This window comes from Peromyscus eremicus, chromosome 11 (genome assembly GCF_949786415.1).
Source record: "Peromyscus eremicus chromosome 11, PerEre_H2_v1, whole genome shotgun sequence".
Classification (NCBI taxonomy): domain Eukaryota; kingdom Metazoa; phylum Chordata; class Mammalia; order Rodentia; family Cricetidae; genus Peromyscus; species Peromyscus eremicus.
The window spans coordinates 69,662,621-69,685,407 of NC_081427.1; the positions used below are offsets into that span (position 1 = coordinate 69,662,621).

Genomic DNA, 22,787 nt, shown 5'->3' on the forward strand with positions numbered 1-22,787 from the left:
AGAACAGTTGTTATGTAGGCTAAAGAGTAGACAAGTAAGTGCAGAATTGAGAGGGGGAGGGACAGAAGGGAGAGACAGACTCAGATTTTAATAGACAAAAACCAATGTAAGGTCTGGCAAGTTTTCACTATGAATGTAGTCATCCCGTTTTTGTGGATGTGAGCAGTGTAAGAAGACTTCAGAATAGGGTGCCCACTTGTGGATAACTTTAGGTATTACACATGGCTTGCTGAGAATTTTACCTTTGAGAAGGAAGTAAGTATAGTATGTTTCTTAGTTATGTCTGATAGGTACTAATATAAGGTCTTAGGTAATTTCATTAACTCCTTGGTCCTTATCTGTAGAAATGTGTGTACGTGTCTGTGTATATGCATGTATTCATGCAATCCAAATATGTCAGTTATATATACAAATGTATCAAATATATTGTGCTGGCTAGTTTTCTGTCAAGTTGACACAAGCCAGAGACATCTGAGAGAAAAGAACCTCAACTAAGAAAATGCCTCCATAAGATCTGGCTATAGTGCATTTTCTTAATTAGTAATTAATGATGAGGGCCCAGCCCATTGTGAGTGGTGCCATCGCTGGGCTGGTGGTCCTGGGTTCTATAAGAAATCAAACTGAGCAAGCCATGAGGAGCAAGCCTATAAAGAGAACTCCTCCATGGCTTCTGCGTCAGCTCCTGCCTCCAGGTTCCCACCTAGTTTGAGTTCCTGCTTTAGCTTCCCTCAATGAACTGTGACTCAGGATATGTAGGTCAAATAAACCTCCCCAAGTTGTTTTTGGTCATGGTGTTTCATCTTAACAATAGTAACCCTACTAAGGCATATATGCAATTCAAATATATCAGCAGGTGGATAGGAAAAAAGGGCGCACATATTATTATTTGCATAAAGATATTATTAATTGCGTAAAGAATGAAATTGTGCTTTGGACAAAATAGATGGAATTGAAGGATGTTACTATAAGTGACATAAGCCATGTACAGAAAGATAAATAGTGCATATTCTTATGTGGAAGCTTAGAAAGTTTGTTTCAAAGAAGCGATCAGCACAGTGATTACTGAGTGCTAGGAGAAGCAAGCGAAGGGAGAAAAGATGGTTGGAGAACAGGCATCCAAGTGCAGAGTGATGGGGAATGAGTTCCAGCGTCTGCCACACAGACAGGGGAAGGCTGGCTGTAGCTGGATTAAGGCTCTGGGGTCTAGTAGTTTCCTGCTCAATTTTGTGTTGGAATTCTGTTTTAGCAATGGCACAGCAGAGACCTAATTGAGATAGTGTAATTCTGTAGGCTCTTAGAATCCAATCAATGTTACATAAGTTGATGATTAATTACACTTGGATCATCAATGTCTAATGTTTATTAAAATATTCTTATAGTCTAACTGTTCCTTTGATAATGTTTTTAATCCCTAGAATATGTGTTAATTAAAAGAGAGCAGAGATTTCCTATTAACTTTATTTTTGTATTTCCATTGCCTGGATTAAGGCTGACAGGTATACATATTTATACATTTAAAACCATAAATAGAAGAAAGAATGAGAATTCTGTTAAGTTCTTGATGGCTGTTAGTCGGGTCTTAGAAATTGGCTGCTTTGCATTCTGTCTTCCAGTCCCGCATTCCCCACGCCTTGGGCCTAAGGTAGAAACCGTGGCCCATCTCATTATTGTTGCCAATGATGATGCGTTCGGAACAGTGCAGCTGTCGGCACCAAGTGTCCGTGTAGCAGAAAATCATGTTGGTCCCATTATCAACGTGACTCGAACGGGAGGAGCATTTGCAGATGTCTCTGTTAAGTTTAAAGCTGTGCCAATGACTGCAGCTGCTGGTAAGGAAAGACATGGAAGGGGCACTGGCGTGTGTCAGAGTGGCATATGTCTGTGAGCAACAGCATCTCAAAGACGAGTTAGAAAAAGAGAAGAAAGTGCACACACACATACACACATGCACACAGACTTTTATTTTTTTTAGATAGAGTTTCATGTAGCCAAAGCTATCTTCAAACTCACTATGTAGGTGCAGATGGCCTTGAACTTCTGATTCTCACCTATCGTGTTCACAGAATAGGCATGTACCACCAAATTGGGTTTATGCACTGCTGGAAATCAAATCCTCTGCTTGTGCTTGGTAGGCAAACATTCTACCAACTGAGCTACACCCTTGGCTCCCAATACTTAAGCCTTTTTAGGCACAAATATGCATGATTTACATATCTGTGACACTGAATTTTTGAGTTTGTGAAAACTGATAGTCAAAGTATATGCAAACTGAGAAGCTCTGAAGAGCAAGAAATGTGTAAACTAAGGAAGGACAAACTAAGACCCTATGACTTAGAGTTTCTGAAAGGTGGTCATGTGCAGATAAGTGCGGAGACACGCAGGAAGGAGTGAGAAATAGCTCTCAGGGCTCGTCAGTCGTCTTCCCCCTGGAGCCCATTATCTTCCTTGTTCACTTATTTATGAAGAGCATGGACAAGACAGTGCTTAGAATTAATGATTTTATGTATAAGGAAAATGATGTCATTGCTGAATAGAAAAGTTAGGCCACCACCTTTTTAGGAATGGCATCCCAGCTTATACAGGGTGATTTGTCTGAGAGCACCTATTAGACCCTCTCTAGTGCTTAAAAATAAATCATCTGGACATTATTATTGCCTGAATAATAACACACCAGGCTCATTTTGTGTGTGCACAAAATGTGGTGAGCATCCCTTTGGAATGTGTGGCTGCCTTTAGGCAGACTCCTTTGTGACAGGGAGCAGTGATGAGTGCTGGGATAAATTAGCCTCTAGGTGCTGATTTCCCTCCTTTCCCCACCCCAAGCGGTTCTCAGCAGCTGATTTAACCCAGCTGTGTCAGTGAGGCTGCTCACCTGTAGCATCTGGATGACTACAGCGTGTCTTCCCACTGAGGCCAGGATTCCAGTTCTGTTTTGTTCTGACAGCACTGCACATATCTTTTAAAAACTTGAAATAAAGAATCATCACTTTATCTTTGTCTTGCTTTTCATATGTTTTTATACATACATTATGAATTTCTCAGAAAAATGTTGTTATACTTAGGTGTGTGTGGACACACATCTTCATGAAAGTGAAGGAATGAACATGAAGACACAGGGAGATGTTTGTTATCAAATGCATACTTTCCTAGTTTGAAAATTAAAACTTTTCTTTTTCAAATGAATGTAGCTAACATCCTCCAAAAATATCTCTCCAAGTATGCCCATGAGGTTTGACAAAGTGCTTACCTGGTGTATGGAATGCTTGTTGTAAAGGAAGTGTTGGCATTTACCATCACAGGTAAAGGCATGTGGAATGTTTATTCTGAAGTAAGCTTTCACATTTATCTTTTTGTCTTTGCAGGTGAAGATTATAGTATAGCTTCATCAGATGTGGTCTTGCTGGAAGGGGAAACCAGTAAAGCGGTGCCAATATATATCATTGATGACATCTACCCCGAGCTGGAGGAATTGTTTCTTGTGCAACTGCTGAATGAGACAACGGGAGGCGCCCAACTGGGGACTTTAACGGAGGCGGTCATTACTATAGCAGCTTCTGATGACCCTTATGGATTGTTTGGTAATCAGACTAATTTGTTTATTTCTTTTACCCCCTAAGCCACTGATAACGACCTTTTTTTAAATTTAAGACAGATTTGAGTGAGGTGCGCATGCGTGCGTGCGTGCGTGCGTGTATGTGTGTGTAGTGTTATTACTTATGCATAAGATTCCTGACATAGGTTAGTGGTTACCTAGGGAATGAAATCAGTCACCTGTAAGCGCAGAGATAGTCATAACCTGTTTGATTTGTGTCATGTCTGGCTCCTAGATGTGTTCCGTAAATTTTTTTTCTGAGCTTTGGGTGACAATGTCTTGCTACCTGTGATGACTGGGTTGTCTTGGAACTTGAGACTTTCCTTATTAGCCTCCTTAATGCTGGGATGATAAGCATGGACTATCATGCCCGACTTTGGCTTTTATAGAATGCTTTTAAATAATTAATTAATTAAATTTCCACTCATATTTGGATTGCTTAACTTTCTGTATAAGTAAGAAAAAAATAATGGTGAAATCGAGCCCCTTCTCCTGCATAATGTCAGCCAGGAAGCAAAATAGCAACTGCTTTTGTAGCCCAGGCTGTCCCTACAGTAGCTACAGCACTCACTGGGTTTATATTCAACTCATGCTGGGCAAAAACCTGACCCCTGCAGACATCCACAATCTGCTTTTGTCACAATGCAAGGTGACTGGGAAATAGGAGCAGTCCTGTTCACCTTGCACCGCAGAACATTGCCAGACCTGCTCAGGGTGTCTAAGGGAAGAGTGCCTGCTATCAGAGGTCCCAGCTTGGCTTTTGTTTGTCACAGTTTCACTTTGTATCTAAAAACAATCATTCTGTCTGCCCTTCAGGTTTTCAGAATACTAAATTTATTGTAGAGGAATCTGAGTTTAACTCAGTGAGGGTAAGCCTGCCAGTAATTCGAAATTCTGGGACACTCGGCAATGTTACTGTTCAATGGGTTGCCACCATTAATGGACAACTTGCTACTGGCGACCTGCGAGTTGTCTCAGGTAATGTGACCTTTGCCCCTGGGGAAACCATTCAAACCTTGTTGTTAGAGGTCCTGGCTGACGACGTTCCGGAGATTGAAGAGGTGAGAGGACTAACTAGTATAGAATGACGTTGTACATTGTGCCTTGTCTTACGTAGTGACTAGAATAGATAAATGCTGCTGTGAGGATGACAAATGCGTGCTTTCTGTAGGGATTTCACAGAACGCTAGTCTAAAGGCGTTTCTTACAAAACACAGAAGCAGGAACAATTTAGGAATGCATATTGCACAGGCCAGCTTGCCAGTTTAAGATTGTTTTTGTGTGGGGGCAAGTATGGTGTGTTTTAGAAAACACTTCCTAAGTGATTATGTATGTATGCATATCATAATTGTGTGACATTTGTTTCATATAATTCTGACTTGTATCCTGTTCCCATCTGAGTGTGAGCCAGTTGCAACCAAGTGTAGTTTTAATGTTCCTTACATTCACTCCTGCCGTTCTTCTGCTGTTATAACAAGCATGCTAGGTCCATTTTCCTGGGATTTCTCATGATGAGCATGCAATATGACAAATAAGAATAACTTTATTAATCACTAACATATTATCATAGATAATTTTGTGAAGTTCAAATATTATTAAAATCTAGATCTCATATTCCTTTTAATAACAGTTCCATTTAACAGCTTATGAAGTCTACAACATTTACTTTATTGGCTAATTATGCCATTATTCACTTTAAAAATATTAATCATGCATTAATACATGTAATATATTTTCTTTCCTTCTTTTGAAACTTAGATGGCATCATGATTTTTTAAAGTTTTGCTGATAATTATTATTTAAGATATGGTGGGGGAAACCCAGAACAGATTTACTTAGTGAAATGGATATGCAATAGTTTTTCTCAATAAGAAAGGCATGGGTTATGAAAGTCTATTATAACAATGATAAGCAGGATTTAAAAAATGATTCCCATGACTATCTAAGCAAATACTAAGTGATTTGAACAGCCTGTAATTCTTTTGTATTGTTGTGCTCTACTATTAAAAGTTGATCGTGTAGTATTTTGTTGTATGTGGGCTTCTGGGTATAGTTGGGGCAGGTTTTTTGGGGTCATTTATATTTTATTGTATTGTGTTCTTATATGAGTGTGTTTGATGTTTTCCTGAATCATTCAAATTTGGATTTCAGAACTGGGGTGCTGTTATTTATATTTCATTGTATTTTATTCCTATAAGGATGTGTTTGATGTTTTTCTGAATCATTTATATTTGAATTTCAGAACTGGGATGCTGTTAAGGAAGTTTTCACTATGTTTTTAGGTTATCCAAGTGCAGCTAACTGGTGCATCTAATGGAGGTACAATTGGGTTAGATCGAGTGGCAAATATTGTTATTCCTGCCAATGATGATCCTTACGGCTCAGTAGCCTTTGTTCAGTCGGTTTACCGTGTCCATGAGCCTTTGGAAAGAAGTTCCTACGCTAACATAACTGTCAGGAGAAGGTACATGAGTTGGCTGCTGTGTCTGTGGGAGTGTTGGTCGGGGAAGGATCCTGCTGTAACTAAAAAATTACATTCTTATTTTTTCCATTGTAACATGCCATACATTATTATGTTAGTTGGATTATGTGTACTGATAGACTTAATCATATTTAGTAGAAGTACTGTTAATGAGATAAAGATAGTTTTTACACCATTTGCTTTCTAGTTACACAAATCTATTGCTTTACTATGTAGTATGTTCTAATTAGAACTTGAATACAGGTTGTTTTTAAGCTCAGATGTTGCATGAAGGGTGGACTTTTAGGGTCTGTTTTTCATGCATTTCTTTTGTAGGGAGCATAATGTTCACTGACCTGCTTCAGAAATAGAACATGGAAGGTTTAGGGACCTGTAGCAAAATAGTTATAGTTCTCTAAGTATCTTCATTTTGCTGTCATTGGTATTTTTTCAGTGGAATCTAATAATTAAGGTTTTATAATTATGTCTGGAAATTCTGAAATGTCTACAACTTGCCTACCTTGCAAAATATTTTTATAGCATGATTTAATGTAAGCACTATTTAGTTGAAAACTAGCCAGCATAGTTGACACTAGAAAATGAAACGTTGAAAGACAAACATCATTTAGAAATTGGTTGTGTTAGTACTAGTGTTTAAAATATTACCAAGAAAGCTTCTCAAAGCCACAGTCCCTGTTGTTCTTCTCTATGGGCGGCTCACGGAGTAGTGCGAGTGCTTAACTGTTTTTCCGTTGTCCCCACATCTCAGCGGAGGATGCTTTGGCCGCCTCTTGTTGTTCTACAGCACTTCTGATATTGATGTAGTGGCTCTTGCCATTGAGGAAGGTGAAGATGTGTTGTCCTACTATGAATCGCCGACTCAGGGGATGCCCGACCCCCTCTGGAGGACTCGGCTGAATGTCTCTTCACTGGAGGAGGCACAGGACACCTGTGCCACTCTGTGTCTCAAAGAACATGCTTGTTCAGGGTTTTCAGTTGTCAATGTGACTGATGGTCCTCAGTGCTTTTGGATGACATCATGGGCCAGCTTAACTGTGAACAGCTCAGACTTCTGGACCTACAAGAAGAACATGACCAGGGTGGCCTCTCTTTTTAGTGGCCAGGCAGTGGCTGGTAGTGACTATGAGCCTCTGACAAGGCAGTGGGCCCTGATGCTTGAAGGTGATGAGTTTGCAAATCTCACTGTTTCTGTACTTCCTGATGATGTTCCAGAGAAGGACGAAAGTTTCCTAATTTCTCTCCTTGAAGTTCACCTCATGAACATCACAGACAGTTTTAAAAACCAACCAACCATAGGGCAGCCAAATACTTCAGCAGTGGTCATAGCACTGAACGGCGATGCCTTTGGAATCTTCATTATCTACAGTGTTAGTCCCAATACCTCGGAAGACGGCTTATGTGTGGAAGTCCAGGAGCAGGCACAAACCTCCGTGGAGCTGGTCATCCACAGGACAGGAGGCAGCTTGGGGCAGGTGACTGTTGAATGGCGTGTTGTTGGTGGAACAGCTACCGAAGGTCTAGATTTTATAGGTGCTGGAGACATTCTTACTTTTGCAGAAGGTGAGTCATGGATAAGTGGATTTCAGCGTTTCTTGGTAAAGTCATCAGAGTCAGTATTATGCTAATGTTCATAAATATTTTATTTACCTGTGTATTCGTATTCATATAGAGATGCAATGTGGTTTTGGAAACAATAGTGATTCAGCTTACAAACGATTATCCTAGCAGACATAGACTAACAGGCCCTAGATATGTATGCTTTTAATTTTTAAAGAAGATGTTTAGGGAATATGTGGATGTAATCCCTCTATGCATGATGACAATGGCTTTCATATGTCGTCAGCAATCACAAGGCAGGTTCTAATTTTACAAAGAAAGTTCCAGGAGCGAGCCGTGTACCTACAACCAAATGTGTTGAAGAAGCAGTGCTACCTGAGAATACAACATTTTCAAATGCACTAGGTAAAGCAGGACAGAACTTCAGTGAAAATCTTTAAGTAAAAATAGTCTGAAGTTTGACAGTTGTACTTGTTTTAAACTGATCATTGTCATAGATTAATTTGCTAGAGTGTTCTTAAACTTGTACAAGAGTGCAAGAGTGCCATGGAATTTTTCATAAGTGATGTATCAAATGCAGCCAACAGAGTCAAATGTCGATCATCTTTACTTACTCGATCTTCGCATTAGTTGATTTATGATACTTAAAATTTGGGAAGTTTCTAGTTTAACTCAGTATAGTAAATGTAATTTTATTCAGGATATTTTTTTAAAATCTTGAGTTGAACAGTAAGAGATACCATAGTTCTTAAGTGTTTTTTTTCTCCTTTCCTGTTTGAAAAAGTTATACATACTCATGAGAACCTCAGAATATATACTGAATAAGTTTTAAATTATTAGCAATTCTATGTCTCAGAGCAATTCATTGCCTCTGTTTATATTTTAATGCACACACATTTTTGAAACCAGTAACTATATATGTAATAGACTTAAAATATCTAATAAACATTGTTTGAGAATACAATTTTAAAATGTCATAAACCTGGCTGGAAATGCAGCTCAGTTAGTAGAATGTTTGTCTGGCATTCATGAAGCCCTGGATATGATCCCTAGCACCCCATAAACTAACTATGGCAGTATATACCTGTATAATCCTAGCCTCAGCTGATGGAGTCAGGAGCAGGAGGGCCCGGGATTTACTACCATCTACAGTATGTACTGAGTTGGAGGCAATGTTGGGCTCCAGTAGATAGACTATCTCAAAAATTAAAATGAAATAAGAATAAAATGCTAGAAAACATTACTCATGAAATTGTTTGGGGGTTAAACAGGTAGCTGAATCTTGAATGCATGCTGGAGGGAGGGAGGCTGGTAATTGGTGACATTTTCCCCTGTTTGAAAGGGAACAACAAAAATGTAATAAGATGAGTAAAGATAAAAAGTTATGACTAAATTTTCTCATGGCTTAGATAAATATAAATGATCATGTCATATAAAGCAGCACCATTATATAAATTATTATTACATTGACTTAAATTTACTATTACATTAAATTATAACTTTAGCTTTGCACAAAATAGACTTTATTTTGTAGCTAACTTAGATTGTTGGGTAATATGTTGTCTCAAACCAAGGTCCTTGGTTCAATGCCCAGAACCATAAGGAATAAAACAAAAGCTAATGTGCCCTCCTGAGGCAATCTCGGGCCTGAAGTACTGATGGAAATGCCCTGGGATCTATCCTTTTCATCCTCTTTCCTAAACATGGACAGGAACTAAACTGATCTCCTTCGTGAGCAGCAGAAGCAGGCATGTTTCAGGACATCTCCCGTCACTTTCTCTGTTAACAGAACCCTGTGTCAAACACTGCATCCCCACTGGACTCTGGCTTTTTGTTACATTTCTCCGTTGTCTCCATGAGTCCTTGCAACATGGAAACTAATACATGACGGTGCCATCTCAACTATCCACCCCAAAGTCACCGTGCTCTTGCTGGTGCTTTTGCTTGGAACTTACCCTTCCTCTGGGGCCCAGTTTGACCGCCGTTCCATATGCGCTGGAGGCCTTCAAGAGAGACATTGGGATGGATAAAATGATTCCCAGTAATGGCACAAGAGGAATGAGGTTATGTTTCCTTAAGGGAACTCCTGAACATGGCCTCAGCACTCTTTCCCCAGGTAGACCAGTGTTTCCCACAAAGACCAGGGAGTGAACTGTGACTCTTTGGAACAGTTCTCCTCATTGACTTTTCCACGACTCCATGTCCTCCACAGTCTGTCCATGTGGAGACTTTACCGTGCTTTCCGTGTAAGAACACAGGTAACTGAGCACACTCTCAGTTTGCTGTGGTGCGAACAGTGCTGCTCACAATACTGGACTCTTGTGATTCACACGTTTTTACTTATCTTCTAAAATTAGAGGTTATATTTGGCCTTTCGGGTTGGTATTTGACTGATTTAACTTTTAATTCCGTTAACTTTCTTATAGGTGAAACTAAAAAGACGGCTGTTCTAACAATCTTGGATGACCCTGAGCCGGAGGATGACGAGAGTCTCCTGGTTCGTTTGGTGCACACGGAAGGTGGAAGCAGAATCCTGCCCAGCTCTGACACTGTGACAGTGAACATCTTGGCCAATGACAACGTGGCGGGGATTGTCAGCTTTCAGACAGCCTCGAGGTCCGTCATAGGCCATGAAGGTGGGTCCCTTGTGTTGCTGGACACATTCTTTCTTATTCCCACAGATGTCATTTTTTTTTTTTTGTCTTGTGTTTTGAAGCTTCTGTTTTTTTCTTTCTTCTTTTGTTGAACTGTGTTTTTAATCTGTGCAACACAGGACCACGTGGTGTGCATTGCTTAACTAAGTGTGGGAGCCTCACACACGCTGTGATCTAGCTCACCGTTCCCCACCGTTCTCCACCGTTCCCCATCGCTGGCAGTGCTGGGAGCCTCAAAGCCGGAATGCCTGGCTCTCTCATCTGCTAAATCACAAAACATTCCATACTGTCTAGAGTTCTTTGGGAGGAGTCCGTGAACTGTAAACTGTGAACTGATTAGTATAGCTTTTGGCAAATATAATGTGTATCTTTCGATACCTATTATTATTAAACAGTGAAACACCGAATTTCTGTGAAAATATTTGTAATTTCTGAATATTTTAGACTCAACTTTGTAGTTTTCTATGTTTTATGAACAGAGCGCCATACAAGAAAGCTTGATACAGTGTTCACTGTTTTAAACACTAGAATTTCCCTGCATCTTTAGTATCCCATGTGTTCTACTTTTCATTTGATTCAGATATTACAAGGGAGGTATCTTTGAATAAGCCTGTTTTGAAATTAATGAAACATTACAGAATGTATTTCACCACATAGTTTGAATCCAATGCTTGTATCTGAAAATAATTCTGATTTAAGGACTTAAGATATGAAAATGACATGGCTCATATATTTGGATCTCTTGAAAGGAAACACAAAGCCAGGACACAGATTAAGTGACTTGAAGGGCCAAGGAGCCAGTTAGTGGCTGTTCTGGAAACCTGATGCGCACTAGTGTGCACCTGTTGTCTGTACTGTATGCTTCCAACATGCAAGTTTGCTGAACTCATGTAAAACTATGAGCCCTTTTCTGACACCCTTTATATTTCCTATTGGTTTAGAATTGCATCTTGTCACTCAAATAATGAATAAAAGCAACTAATAAATTGTCATAAATCTACTGTAAAGAAAACTTGCTATCAAAAGTTATATGTAGTGCAGGAATCGTTAGTAATGGTGACAAGTTCATGGAGTGTTACCTGTGTGTCAGATCCACTCCCATTATTTCCTTATTTTAGTGGTAGTCTGACTGTAGGCCCTCACATACCCTGAAATCACGCGACAGCACCTGAGATCAGTGGTGGAACTTCCCCTCCCCGGTACTGGAACCCAAAGCCCGTGTTCCTCAGCAGGGAAACTCCTCAACGGAGACTGTTTTGCCGGTTTGTGTCTGCCACAGAACCTGACAGTGTAGGAAATTGTGAACATTTGAAGTGACTTTAGTTGCAGGACTACTAACTCTGAGTAGTGCTGTCTATTTGAAAGAAGGAAATCGGGAAGAGACTTTGCTCTATCTCCTATTAGAAATGGAAGTTGGGCCGGTCGGTGGTGGCGCACGCCTTTAATCCCAGCACTTGGGAGGCAGAGGCAGGCGGATCTCTGTGAGTTCAAGGCCACCCTGGTGTACAGAGTGAGATCCAGGAAAGGCACAAAGCTACACAGAGAAACCCTGTCTTGGAAAACAAAACAAAACAAAACCAAACGAACAAAAAAAAGAATTGGAAGTTGGATTTTCATCGACATCATGGACCGAGAGGAAAAGCACATTATCAGGGTGGAGCAATGTGGAACAGCAGGTTAAGGTGCTGGAGAGGAAGACTGAGAGACAGGAGATGGTGCCGGAGAGACCCAGGAGAGAAACACTTCAATAGTCACCCAGTAGTTACACGACCGTCATTGCTCCAAGGGAGACGCTACCACTATTACTCTGCTAAAGTACTAAATGAACTCCTAGTGAATTGTTACACCCATAGATTAGTGCATCTCTCAGCCCTCACCAGAGAAGCCACTTTTGGCTGTAGATGGTGGTTAATACAGAGATTTACTACTGGCCAAGGTGCACAGAGGAAGAGGTTGCTGAATGCTCAGCCCTAAAGGGACATCTGTGACGTACTCCTTTCTCCTATGGCTCAGGGATTATTGTGGAAGAGTGGGCAGAAAGATTGTAAGAGCCCAAGCTAATGAATAACTAAAACAAAAGTGTGTTCTGGACTCAGCAGGGCAGTTGCATGTATCAGTTCACAGTGGTTGTGACAGCATGCACAAGTATCAGTTCACAGTGGTTGTGACAGCATGCACAAGCCCTGCCTAAGCTCAAGTCAGATAAAACACCAGCATGAGGAGGAGAGGTGGGCACGGAGTCCCACCCCTGCTCGGAGAGGATGAATCAATTTTCTTTATGGCTGTGTCCCCTGCGAGGTGGAACACGTTCTAGTGGCCACAGAATGGCTTGTGTGTATATGTATATATATATATTGAGATAAAGTCTTGCAATATAGCATTGGCCATCTTGGAACTCATTCTGTAGACCAGGCTGGACTTGAACTCCTAAGGATCCACCTGATTCTGCCTTTTGAGTTCTGGTGTTGAAGTCACGTGCCTCCATACCCTGCTGGTTTTTTTATTTTTAAAGAAGATACAAAGCTGGGTGGGCAAAGGGATGGAGGTAGATCTGGGAGAAACTGGAGGAAGGGGGCAAATACAACCAGAATACAGTGTATAAAATTCTAGAAGATTTAATTACAATATGTATTAAAGAGTACATAGGCACCCAGCATCTACTGATGGTGTTTTTAAACTGTAAGACAATCATGTCCTGCAAGCTTATTCTGTGACTGTTTAAGTAGTGATAGGAATGGTGGGTGGAAGGCCCCTGAAGGAGCAGCATCTGCTGGTGGCTAGTGTAGCGTCTCAGAGAATCTGCAGACCCCAGACTTCTATTCTTTTGGGGCTGAATGAGTTTCATCTGAAAGAATATTGTGGTCATTTTGGTTCTGACAGGTACAAGTCTTCAACAAATACAATGAAAAGGAATTAGTAATTAAACTAAATTACTAATTAAATCCAGTCAGAAAATCCTCACTCTGAGACTGTGGCTGTAGATTTATGTGAACTGTATTAATTGCCATGGTTCCCCTCCATTTTAGAACCATAAGAACCTCCAGAAACTAGAATTTATTGCTAGAGTTGCAGTGGACAGAGCAGATTCCTACATTTTCATTTATTCACCATACTTATTTAATGAGAAAAATCTGCATTCCTCTTCAGATTGTCTTCAACTTTATTTTTAAAATGACCTTCAAAATAAACACACACACACACACACACACACACACACACACACACACACACACATACACAGTCACTCCTCTGGCTTTGGGTGGCTGTGAGGACTTCATGTTGGATGATTTTTCCAGTGTTGTATAGACCCTGGCAGGTGAGATCATGCATGTCTCAACAAGATATGGAAGGTTGTAACACAAATTGCTAAATTGGTCTTTCAAAAAAAAAACACAAAAAACCCTGAGTCAGATATTGGGGTAAATGCTGAAAGATCAGAGAGACAGATCAAGCCACAGCCACCACCCCTTACCTCACCAGCTCCTCAGCCTGGAAGACCCTTTAGCTGAAAGGGACACTTCTGCAGAAAAGCCTTCAGTTCCTGTCTCCTCTATCACTTCCTGCCTCAACCTCTCTAGTGCTGGGATTAAAGGTGTGTGACTCCCAAGTGCTGGGATTAAAGATGTGTGCCACCACTGCCTGGCTCTGTTTCTCTCCTAGACTGAGTCAATCTCATGTAGTCCAGGGTGGCTTTGAACTCACAGACATATGGATGGATCTCTGCCTCCCAAGTGCTAAGATTAAAGGTGTGTGCCACCACTGTCTGGCTTCTATGTTTAATCTAGTGGCTTGTTCTGTCCTCTGATCCTCAGGTAAAGTTTATTAGGGTACACAATATATCACCACAGAAGGTGGTTCAGGATCCCATGAAATGTTCGTATTTGGATATCAGAACATGTCCTCTCTCAGGGTTCCCTCCAGTTATTTGCCAGATTTGGAAGGCAAAGGCCTCCTAGGTCTGTGTTTCCTTTTCCCATGGCTGTTCTTTGAGTGCCGCCTTGTGAAGATCACTTCCGACATATGAAGTTCCTTTTCCCAGGAGGCAATTTCAGTGGCTTTAGATCTTGGGAGTCTTCCTGAAAGTGGCAGAACCATGTCCTTCGTTTTCATTACAGCTTAGAAAATTGAATGGCAAGCTTTAAACTGTGTTTCTGCCAATAGATCATTTCCAGAGCAGATTAGACACTGAGTGTTACATGGGGCAGGCTTGAAGGGAGGTTTTTACTGGTTTCCTCTTCTGTGCGTTTTATTTTTATTTTCATTGCACAATGGTGTCTTTATTCCCATATCTTTGTATACAACTAAACAGCCTCAAACTTTTAGTAAGAGTAAAGGATCCCCGTCAGGATGGACAGTCATTGACCTGCCCATCTTCTTGCTTTTGGTGCACTTCTTGAAATTCTCAGTGTTTTTGAAGTAGTGTTAGGTTTGGGGATTTTAGAAAGTTTGCCCACCATGACTCTAGAAACCTTGTCATTGACACTATCCATAAAGCATGTCAATAACTGCAAAGCTCTCCCTCTGCCTGCAGTACAGATACGCTCTGAAGGAAGCTCTCTGTGCTGCATAGAGGAGCATCTCTAGTAGTTCATGTTTGTGTTTGTCCATATGGATTATGCACATGTAAACCTGTTAAATGATGCTTGGGCAACGGTGGCTGATTGTGTACTTTGAGCTACTCTTAACTCTTTGAAGTATTCTTCTCGTGATCATCAATTTTCCTATGTGTTGAACAAGAAAACACCAAAAACAGCCTACTAAAGTAATGATGACTAAGTCCTTTTGTATTAAAATACTTAATATGGATTTAAAAATCTTGCTAGTGTTTTGCCTTATAATTCCTGACTGCCCACAAATAATTCATTTTAATAAAATTTTGTGTTTAGACTTAGTAGTACAATTTTATTGCAGTTTATTCATAATTTGTAGTCTTTAAATGAATTGAGCCACAATATTTTAATTTAAGAAATTTATACTAGATATAATGTTTTTTTTAAAATGGCATCTTAAGTGAATATTGGTGTATTTCAATTTTATTTTTGTGCTACAAACTACAAATAAAGATGTGTTCTTCAAACCTTTTAAAATAATACTGATTCCTGTTTCATTATAACTTCAATGATATTGTTCATAGTGTACTGCAATTTACATTTATCATTATGCAGAATTAGCAATTTGAGCATCATTTTAGCAAGCCATGCAGCCATCAGCATAGTTCCAAATAGCCTCCTTTGCCCTTTCAGCAATTTGAAAGAAATGACTCTGGTAATTTTCTGAAGTTTTGTAAAGTGTTGCGTGTTGATAAAAGCCAAGAAAGGGAAATAGTTAACCTGTTACTAGGGAATGCTAATGTAACTGTGCTGAAGTGGCAAACAGACAGATTTGACTCCTTTCCTTGTATTTCCTTTTACAAAACAAAATCCTTGGTGATATATGTAAGTTACAACCTAAACAAATGTGATTTTGAGATATCTACAAGCATTTTCATGCATGCATTGTATAAAGTCACATTGTGTTCTGGTGTAAGGAATTTGTGTCCTTTGGGGAAACGAAGAAGGAATTCCCTTGTGTCCTTACTAGTTTTGACTATGGAGTTGTAGTGCTACAGAAGACCGTGTTCTGCTGCATGTTTTGGAGTGCTTACAAGTTTCTTTCCCATTTTACCAGCTGCTTTCTCAACTTTTGTAATACATCTTGTATTTCCTGAAGTTCTACCCACAGAAAGTATTTGGAAGGAGGATCTCTGTGCTGATGAATAACAAGATGTGTAAAGCACCTGGAAGATTCACAACAGAGCAGTTCTGTTATGTTTTTAGAAAAGGACCCGAAATAGTTGCATGCTTGAGTTTGGGTTTTGTTGAGTTCAAACATTAATTTCATTCCCAGTAAGTGCTTGTAATCTGCATTTTTTACTTGCAGGAGAAATTTTGCAGTTCCATGTGATCAGAACAGCCCCTGGTCGAGGAAATGTCACTGTTGACTGGAAAATTGTTGGACAAAATCTAGAAGTCAATTTTGCTAACTTTACAGGCCAACTCTTCTTCTCTGAGGTAATATCATGAAGAAAAGTTTGCCACACATTTTTAGAAGAACGCGCAGCATTTTGAGGAAAACAGAGTAGAAATCAAACACCACTATACTGTATTTATCATCATTTTGTCCACCTTTTACCTACCTTGTTTGTGTTCTTCCTTGATGCATTTAGCTTTTGTCTTCATTTCTGCTGCTTTGATGTAGAGCCGAAGCCCTGTCCTGTCACCTTGTGCACTGGGTTGAGCATCTAATGACTGGAAACCCTCAGTATTTTTGTTTTCTCAGTTTTTTTTTCTATCATCACTCCTACAAAGATCTCTTCATGATGCTGCTTTCTCATATACATCAGTCATTGATTAAGATTTAAAATGATTGGCTCAGCGGTCAGAATGTCCAGTTAGTGTCTCTATGCGTTAAACCTGCTACCTCATGAGTCAATGGTTCCTGTTTAATTAATTTCTAAGACAATGTTTGGTTCAAATGAAGCTATGTTTGACTGCACAGCATAAGCACAAGGCCAATGAAAGCAGGAGAGAGTTTATGCACAGTAACAATACAAGCATGGTGTTTCTCTCTGTTTGGCACAGGGGACATTGAATAAAACAATATTTGTACATTTGCTGGATGACAATATTCCTGAGGAGAAAGAAGTTTACCATGTCATTCTGTATGATGTCAAGACACAAGGTAATTTAGAATTCATTTTTGAACTTTTCTTTGGTATTTTCATTTTAGAAAAGAGAGAAATGAGATAGTTTCTATCACTATGTTTAACAGGCAGGTATGTGCCAATCTAAAGAATGTTACATTGGAGAGCATGGTGCTGTACATCTGCAGTCTCGGTGCTCAGAAGGCTGAGGCAGGAGGATTGTGAGATTTTGTCTCACATTGTAAGTGCCAGGCTAGCCAGAACTACAAAGTGAGATACTGTCTTTTAGAAGAGGTTACTTTAAATACTATCTGTCCCACATAAATATTATACTGAAAAAAAAAAAAACCTTCTAGGATGTCATGTAAACACTTATCCTTATGGGCTGAAGGAAACTACTCTAGAAGTTTTGCTGTATAGGGCTGGGAAGATGGCTCAGTGGGCGATGTGCTTGCTGTGTGACGGAAGACCCGAGCTCAGATACCCGAACCCATCTGGACGTGGCTGTACATATCTGTATTCCCAAGCATCCCTATAGCAGGATGGGAGACGGAGATGAGAAAATCCTTGGGAGCTCACATGCTGGCTAGTCTGGCAAAAAATGCAGTGTCAAAAAAAAAAAAAAAAAAAAAAAAAAGACCTTGTTCCAAATAAGTAGAGAGGACCTAGATCCATGGTTTTCCACTGATGTCCACATGTCCACTGTTGTGGCACACACACACACACACACACACCACACACACACACACACACACATGCGCAAGCGAAAGAACCCACCCATAATCATACACAACACAAACAAATATAAAAATGATTTTAAATGTTCTCTTGCTGCTGTGCAGTGGTTAGTTTTCTGAGACAAGGTTCTGTTATGTAGCCCAGGCTGGCCTCAACTTCATGTAGTCCAAGTTATCTTCAAGCTCATGATCTTCTACCTCAGCCTAAGGAGGGCTGTGTGACATGCAGGATATTTATTTATTAAAGAAAATATATTTCTAAAGATAAAAGTTTATGAATTTGTTTTTATGTTAGAAAACCAATTTAGATTTTTGTACCAAATACTGTTTATGGGTAATTTAAATTTGTCCATTTTTTAGCAAATTTCTCAGGTAGGTTTTTTTTCTTGTCTATTAATTTCTGTAATTCAGACAACCAGTATATTCAATAATGACAATAACATCCACATAGAAGAGCTCACAGTTTGTTGAGTGGAAGGAAAATGGGGTGCATATTGTTTGCCAGCCTGGTGATTTCTGGGAAGGGTGTGAGCACTAGCTAGGCTTCACAGGCTCAGCAAACTCATAAATGTTTTAAGAATTCTGAAGTTTCTGACAAGACCATTTGGTCTACTGATGGGCTCCTTGATATGTTTAGGAGTCTTGCCTGCGGGAGACGCTCTGCTTGACGGCCAGGGATACGTGGCCGTACTGACGGTTGAAGCCAGTGATGAGCCTCATGGCGTTTTAAACTTTGCTCTCTCCTCAAGATTTGTTTTACTACAAGAGGCTAATGTAACAATTCAACTGTTCATCAACAGAGAGTTTGGATCTCTAGGTTTGTATTCCTTTGGAATAAGTGGTAAATGGGGTTCCTAGGCAAGGGCCTAGAAATTTTGTTTTATTTTTAAAATTCTATTTTAAATCCATGAAAGAAAATGATGTTCAGGACAGAACTTTGTAACTTCTTTATTTTTTACAAAAGTTAAAGGGATTATCTGTTTTCACAGAAATGCTGTGGACCAAATAGCCATTCAGTCCCAGGGCAGAGGGCAGTGGGTTGCTCTGGGGTCTGCTTACTAGGATGGGCTTGGCCTATGTGGCTGTTCTTCATGCTTTTCATTATTCTACTGGGACAAGTAAAGGTATAATAAAGCAAATGAAAGTATGCCAGGCCCTCCGGGTACAGGCTTAAAATGACGACATCAGCACTTTTACCCTGTCCTATTTGCCCAACACAAGTCCCATAGCCAAACTGCAAGTCCAGAGACAGGGCCTGCATCTTGATGATAGTAGACCATCCCTGTGCTCTAACACATGTGGAGGTCGTACACATGTGCAAGAGTGAGGTATGGGACTTACAATAAAAAGGAAGAGTTCACAGTGAGACAGTTATAAAGGTGCTGTGGAATGGTCTGTATGTCAAATGTGTTGCTGATTGGTCAATAAATAAATCACTGATTGGCCAGTGGCCAGGCAGGAAGTATAGGCGGGACTAACAGAGAGAAGAATTGAGAGAACAGGAAGCTGGGTGAGGGAGACACTGCCAGCTGCCATGATGACAAGCTGCATGTGAAGATGCCGGTAAGCCACAAGCCATGTGGCAAGGTAGAGATTTATAGAAATGGATTAATTTAAGCTGTAAGAACAGTTAGCAAGAAGCCTGCCACGGCCATACAGTTTGTAACCAATATAAGTCTCTGTGTTTACTTGGTCGGGCCTGAGCGGCTGTGGGACTGGTGGATGACAAAGATTTGCCCTGACTGTGGGCCAGGCAGGAAAACTCTAGCTATAGTGTAGATAATCACAAAGTCTTTTTCTGACAACTTCCCTCAGGAGCTATCAATGTCACATACGCCACCGTTCCTGGACTAGTGAGTCTGAGAAATGAAACAGAAGGAGCACCAGCGGAGCCAGAGGTTGACTTTGTCCCTGTGACGGGCTTTCTGGTTTTAGAAGAAGGGGAGACAACAGCAGTCATCAACATCACCATTCTTGAGGTAAACAGTGCTGTTTCCATCATCTTATAATAAGCCTAAATAATTACACAGAAAGTAGAAATGGATAGAACATTCTATGTATAACATAAACAGTGTAATGTGGTTAGTGATTTCTAGTAACTTCGTATTTAGAGGTAGCAATTTTCATGATGACTAAGATTATATAATACTTTTTAGTTGTCTCTATATTAAGTATCATTGTCTTTAATATTTGTAAACTTTCTTTAAAACTTGAAAGCTCTACTGTGGGTAGAGATTCTGAGACTCCATCTGTTTGGTCTCCCCTGCTTGTGGCTTTAAATCGGGTTATTACTTTCCCTGGCATTTTTTTCTTTCAGATCCCCCTTGGGATCTTCATTTGTGTTTAGACTGGCCAGTGTGCTGTTGTGCGTTCTATTATAGAAACATTGTGTGATAGATATTTCCAAAGTGGCTTTGGCCTAAGAGGTTCCAAGGGAGTATTTTGATAATGTCAAAGGATTCATTGAACCTACAGGTTCATGTAGATCATAGTCTTTGTGGGTAAGATTAGTTAAATCAGAGAATGGCAAACTCTCTAGAGGCTGATGGCAGAAAACAAGGTTATGGCCAGACTTCATCAGTGGTGACTGAATTGCACCATCAATGAGTTTCATAGCGTGAAATCTTGTGTCGTTCGTTTGGGGATTCGGGTTCAGCTGTGTACATGGACTTCTAGGCAGTCGTGGGAAGATTGTAAACAGAAAGAGTGAAGATGGTATATGGTCTAGTGCTGAGAATGACTATGTATTTGGAAATACATTTCTGTCATTTTGTATTTTCAAGTTCGATTTTCAAGCTTTTATTCTTTCAGGGGCTTTGTACAGTATTATTAGTAATATAAGCTATATACCCTGTGACATTAGTTGTTATTTCCACTGCACTGTGGCTCATTGCAACACAAAAAAACTAAATCCAGGAATGAAAGGCACTCTCATGTCAGTATGTAACAGGTGAAGGATCTGACAAAACTTCTAAACAATCATTATAGAAGCCTGATCTGTTAATGTAGCTAATTATGCACTATAAATACACTTTTTAAACACACACACACACACACACACACACACACACACACACACACGGACTTGCTCCCTGGTTATGTGCGCTTTTAAAGTAGAAATGCACTCTCCCCCACCCTGCCCCCACCTCCAAGTCTAGTTTTGTGAGCAGGGATGCAGGGACGCTTCCTCACACGGCCTTCTCTATTTGCTCATTTTCAAACCTTGTTTTCTAAGCCGTGCTAGTTTAACACCGAGCAGGCCCGACTTACAGACTCGGACAACTGTAGGGTGTGGTAAGGGAGGGTTGCTGCTCATGTTTGCCCAGATCCTCAGGCCTGTCTAGAAATCAGTTTTTAGCTTCTTGTTTTCTCACATGGAAACAAGTCTCCAATAAATTGAAAAACATGTTGGTATTTATGTATTGATATTTTAGACTATCTGTTGTCTGTATCTATATGTCTCTATCTCTCTACCTATCTATCTATCTATCTATCTATCTATCTATCTATCTATCTATCTACTCTCTCTATATATATATCTATATCTCTGTCTATCTATATATACCTCAGTACACACACACAGTTTCTGTATAAATCTTACAAACATTAGCAGCCTGTTACTCACTTCTGACATGGGTTTTACTTCTCCTATGTTTAGTGCATCTTCTTTGTTTTCGTTGTTAATTGTGGGACTACTGATTAATAATTATCACTGTCACTTTCAAAGGATTCCTCAAAGCTGGATATTCCACATACACTATTTTAAATCATTACCCACAAACAATGCCAGTGTGGTTATTATTTCTCCATAAAAAAAGCACTGTAAATTTGAGGCCTTGGAATGTAAACAGCTTACCTCAAATTCCAGAGGTCAGTCTCAGCCTTCCTGTTGCAAAACTTCATTGCTTCTACAAATCATTCCATTCCTCATTCTGAAGAGCATGTAGTGGGGAAATTGACACCTTTTGCTTATGTTGTGTTTAAAAGAATTAGGTTCATATAGTTAGATAGTTGCTTTGCTTATAAACTGTGCTTAAAGTGTTATAATTTTGAGGTGGTTTCATAGTGTTCAACCTAATAACTTCTATATATAAGTTTAACACTATTATAGTTATATTTTCTAATTAAATACTTTTACTGTGCATTTGTTTTCTATTGTATATTTACTGTTTATACATATGCATTTGTAGTATAACTTAAAAAGCAGCTTATAAGGAATAATTCCTTTAAAAATAATCAAGGCTTTTTTTTTTTTTTTTAATGATTGTGACTTCTGCAGGATGATATACCGGAACTAAAGGAATATTTCTTGGTGAATTTAACTCATGTTGATCTCATTATGGCTCCTCTAACTTCGTTTCCTCCCAGACTAGGTAGGGTGGCTCTCTTTTGTGAATCTTTTTACTGACTTCAAATGGAATGAAGTGACTTCATTTTAAAGTCAGAAGTGTTCTTTGTTATGTTTTCTAATTTTAGCTGTGTGTGAAATATGATGAGCATTTTAGACTTATTCTAATTTAGAGACTATTATTATAATTGTGTACAACAATGTAAAGGCAATAATTATTGTGATGCTCTTTGAATTTTACAACTATGCTATAGCCAAATCTGCAATCTGCAAAGTAGTAGTACTTCTTTCAAAGTAGTTTTTTTTCATTTTCTTTTAAAAACATAATTAGCTATTTTCATAAGCTGCCCACTTTATTTTTTTTAAGTTAAACATTTATTTTGTGTTTTCTGCTTCTGCTTTTCTGACCTTTGATCTTTTTTCTTTTCACGCTTTTAGAACACTTAATTCATTACAGACTGAAAGGTAAAACTTGAACCTTAGTAGAAGCTTATTTAGACCCTTCAATAAGCTGTATCCCATGTCCTTCTGGAACGTATGTGACGTGTGCGGGGTGGTAGTGAAGCATCAGGGTCAGTCTGTCCCACTGATCCTGCCATGGCAGTATGTCTACAGGACAGAGGGGAGTGAGCCCTGGAGAATGAGGGCACAGCAGGGAGCTTGGACGGGGGTAGTGGCCCGAGGACTCATTTCTAAGGCTTAATGGAACAACTTTGAAAATAATAACCAGTTTTC

At 39.6% G+C, this 22,787-nt stretch overlaps 1 protein-coding gene across 1 annotated transcript in view; it reads left to right on the top strand.

Annotated features, from left to right (window-relative positions):
- The window catches only part of Adgrv1 (adhesion G protein-coupled receptor V1), a 474,255-nt gene that overhangs the window by 70,920 nt on the left and 380,548 nt on the right, over positions 1-22,787 (top strand). The window contains exons 30-40 of the mRNA XM_059276309.1: positions 1,614-1,829; positions 3,363-3,578; positions 4,409-4,653; positions 5,875-6,056; positions 6,823-7,634; positions 10,058-10,267; positions 16,205-16,335; positions 16,906-17,005; positions 18,342-18,521; positions 19,520-19,683; positions 21,984-22,077. Coding sequence (XP_059132292.1) covers positions 1,614-1,829; positions 3,363-3,578; positions 4,409-4,653; positions 5,875-6,056; positions 6,823-7,634; positions 10,058-10,267; positions 16,205-16,335; positions 16,906-17,005; positions 18,342-18,521; positions 19,520-19,683; positions 21,984-22,077 — 2,550 coding nt within the window. The remainder of the gene's footprint in view (positions 1-1,613; positions 1,830-3,362; positions 3,579-4,408; positions 4,654-5,874; positions 6,057-6,822; positions 7,635-10,057; positions 10,268-16,204; positions 16,336-16,905; positions 17,006-18,341; positions 18,522-19,519; positions 19,684-21,983; positions 22,078-22,787) is intronic.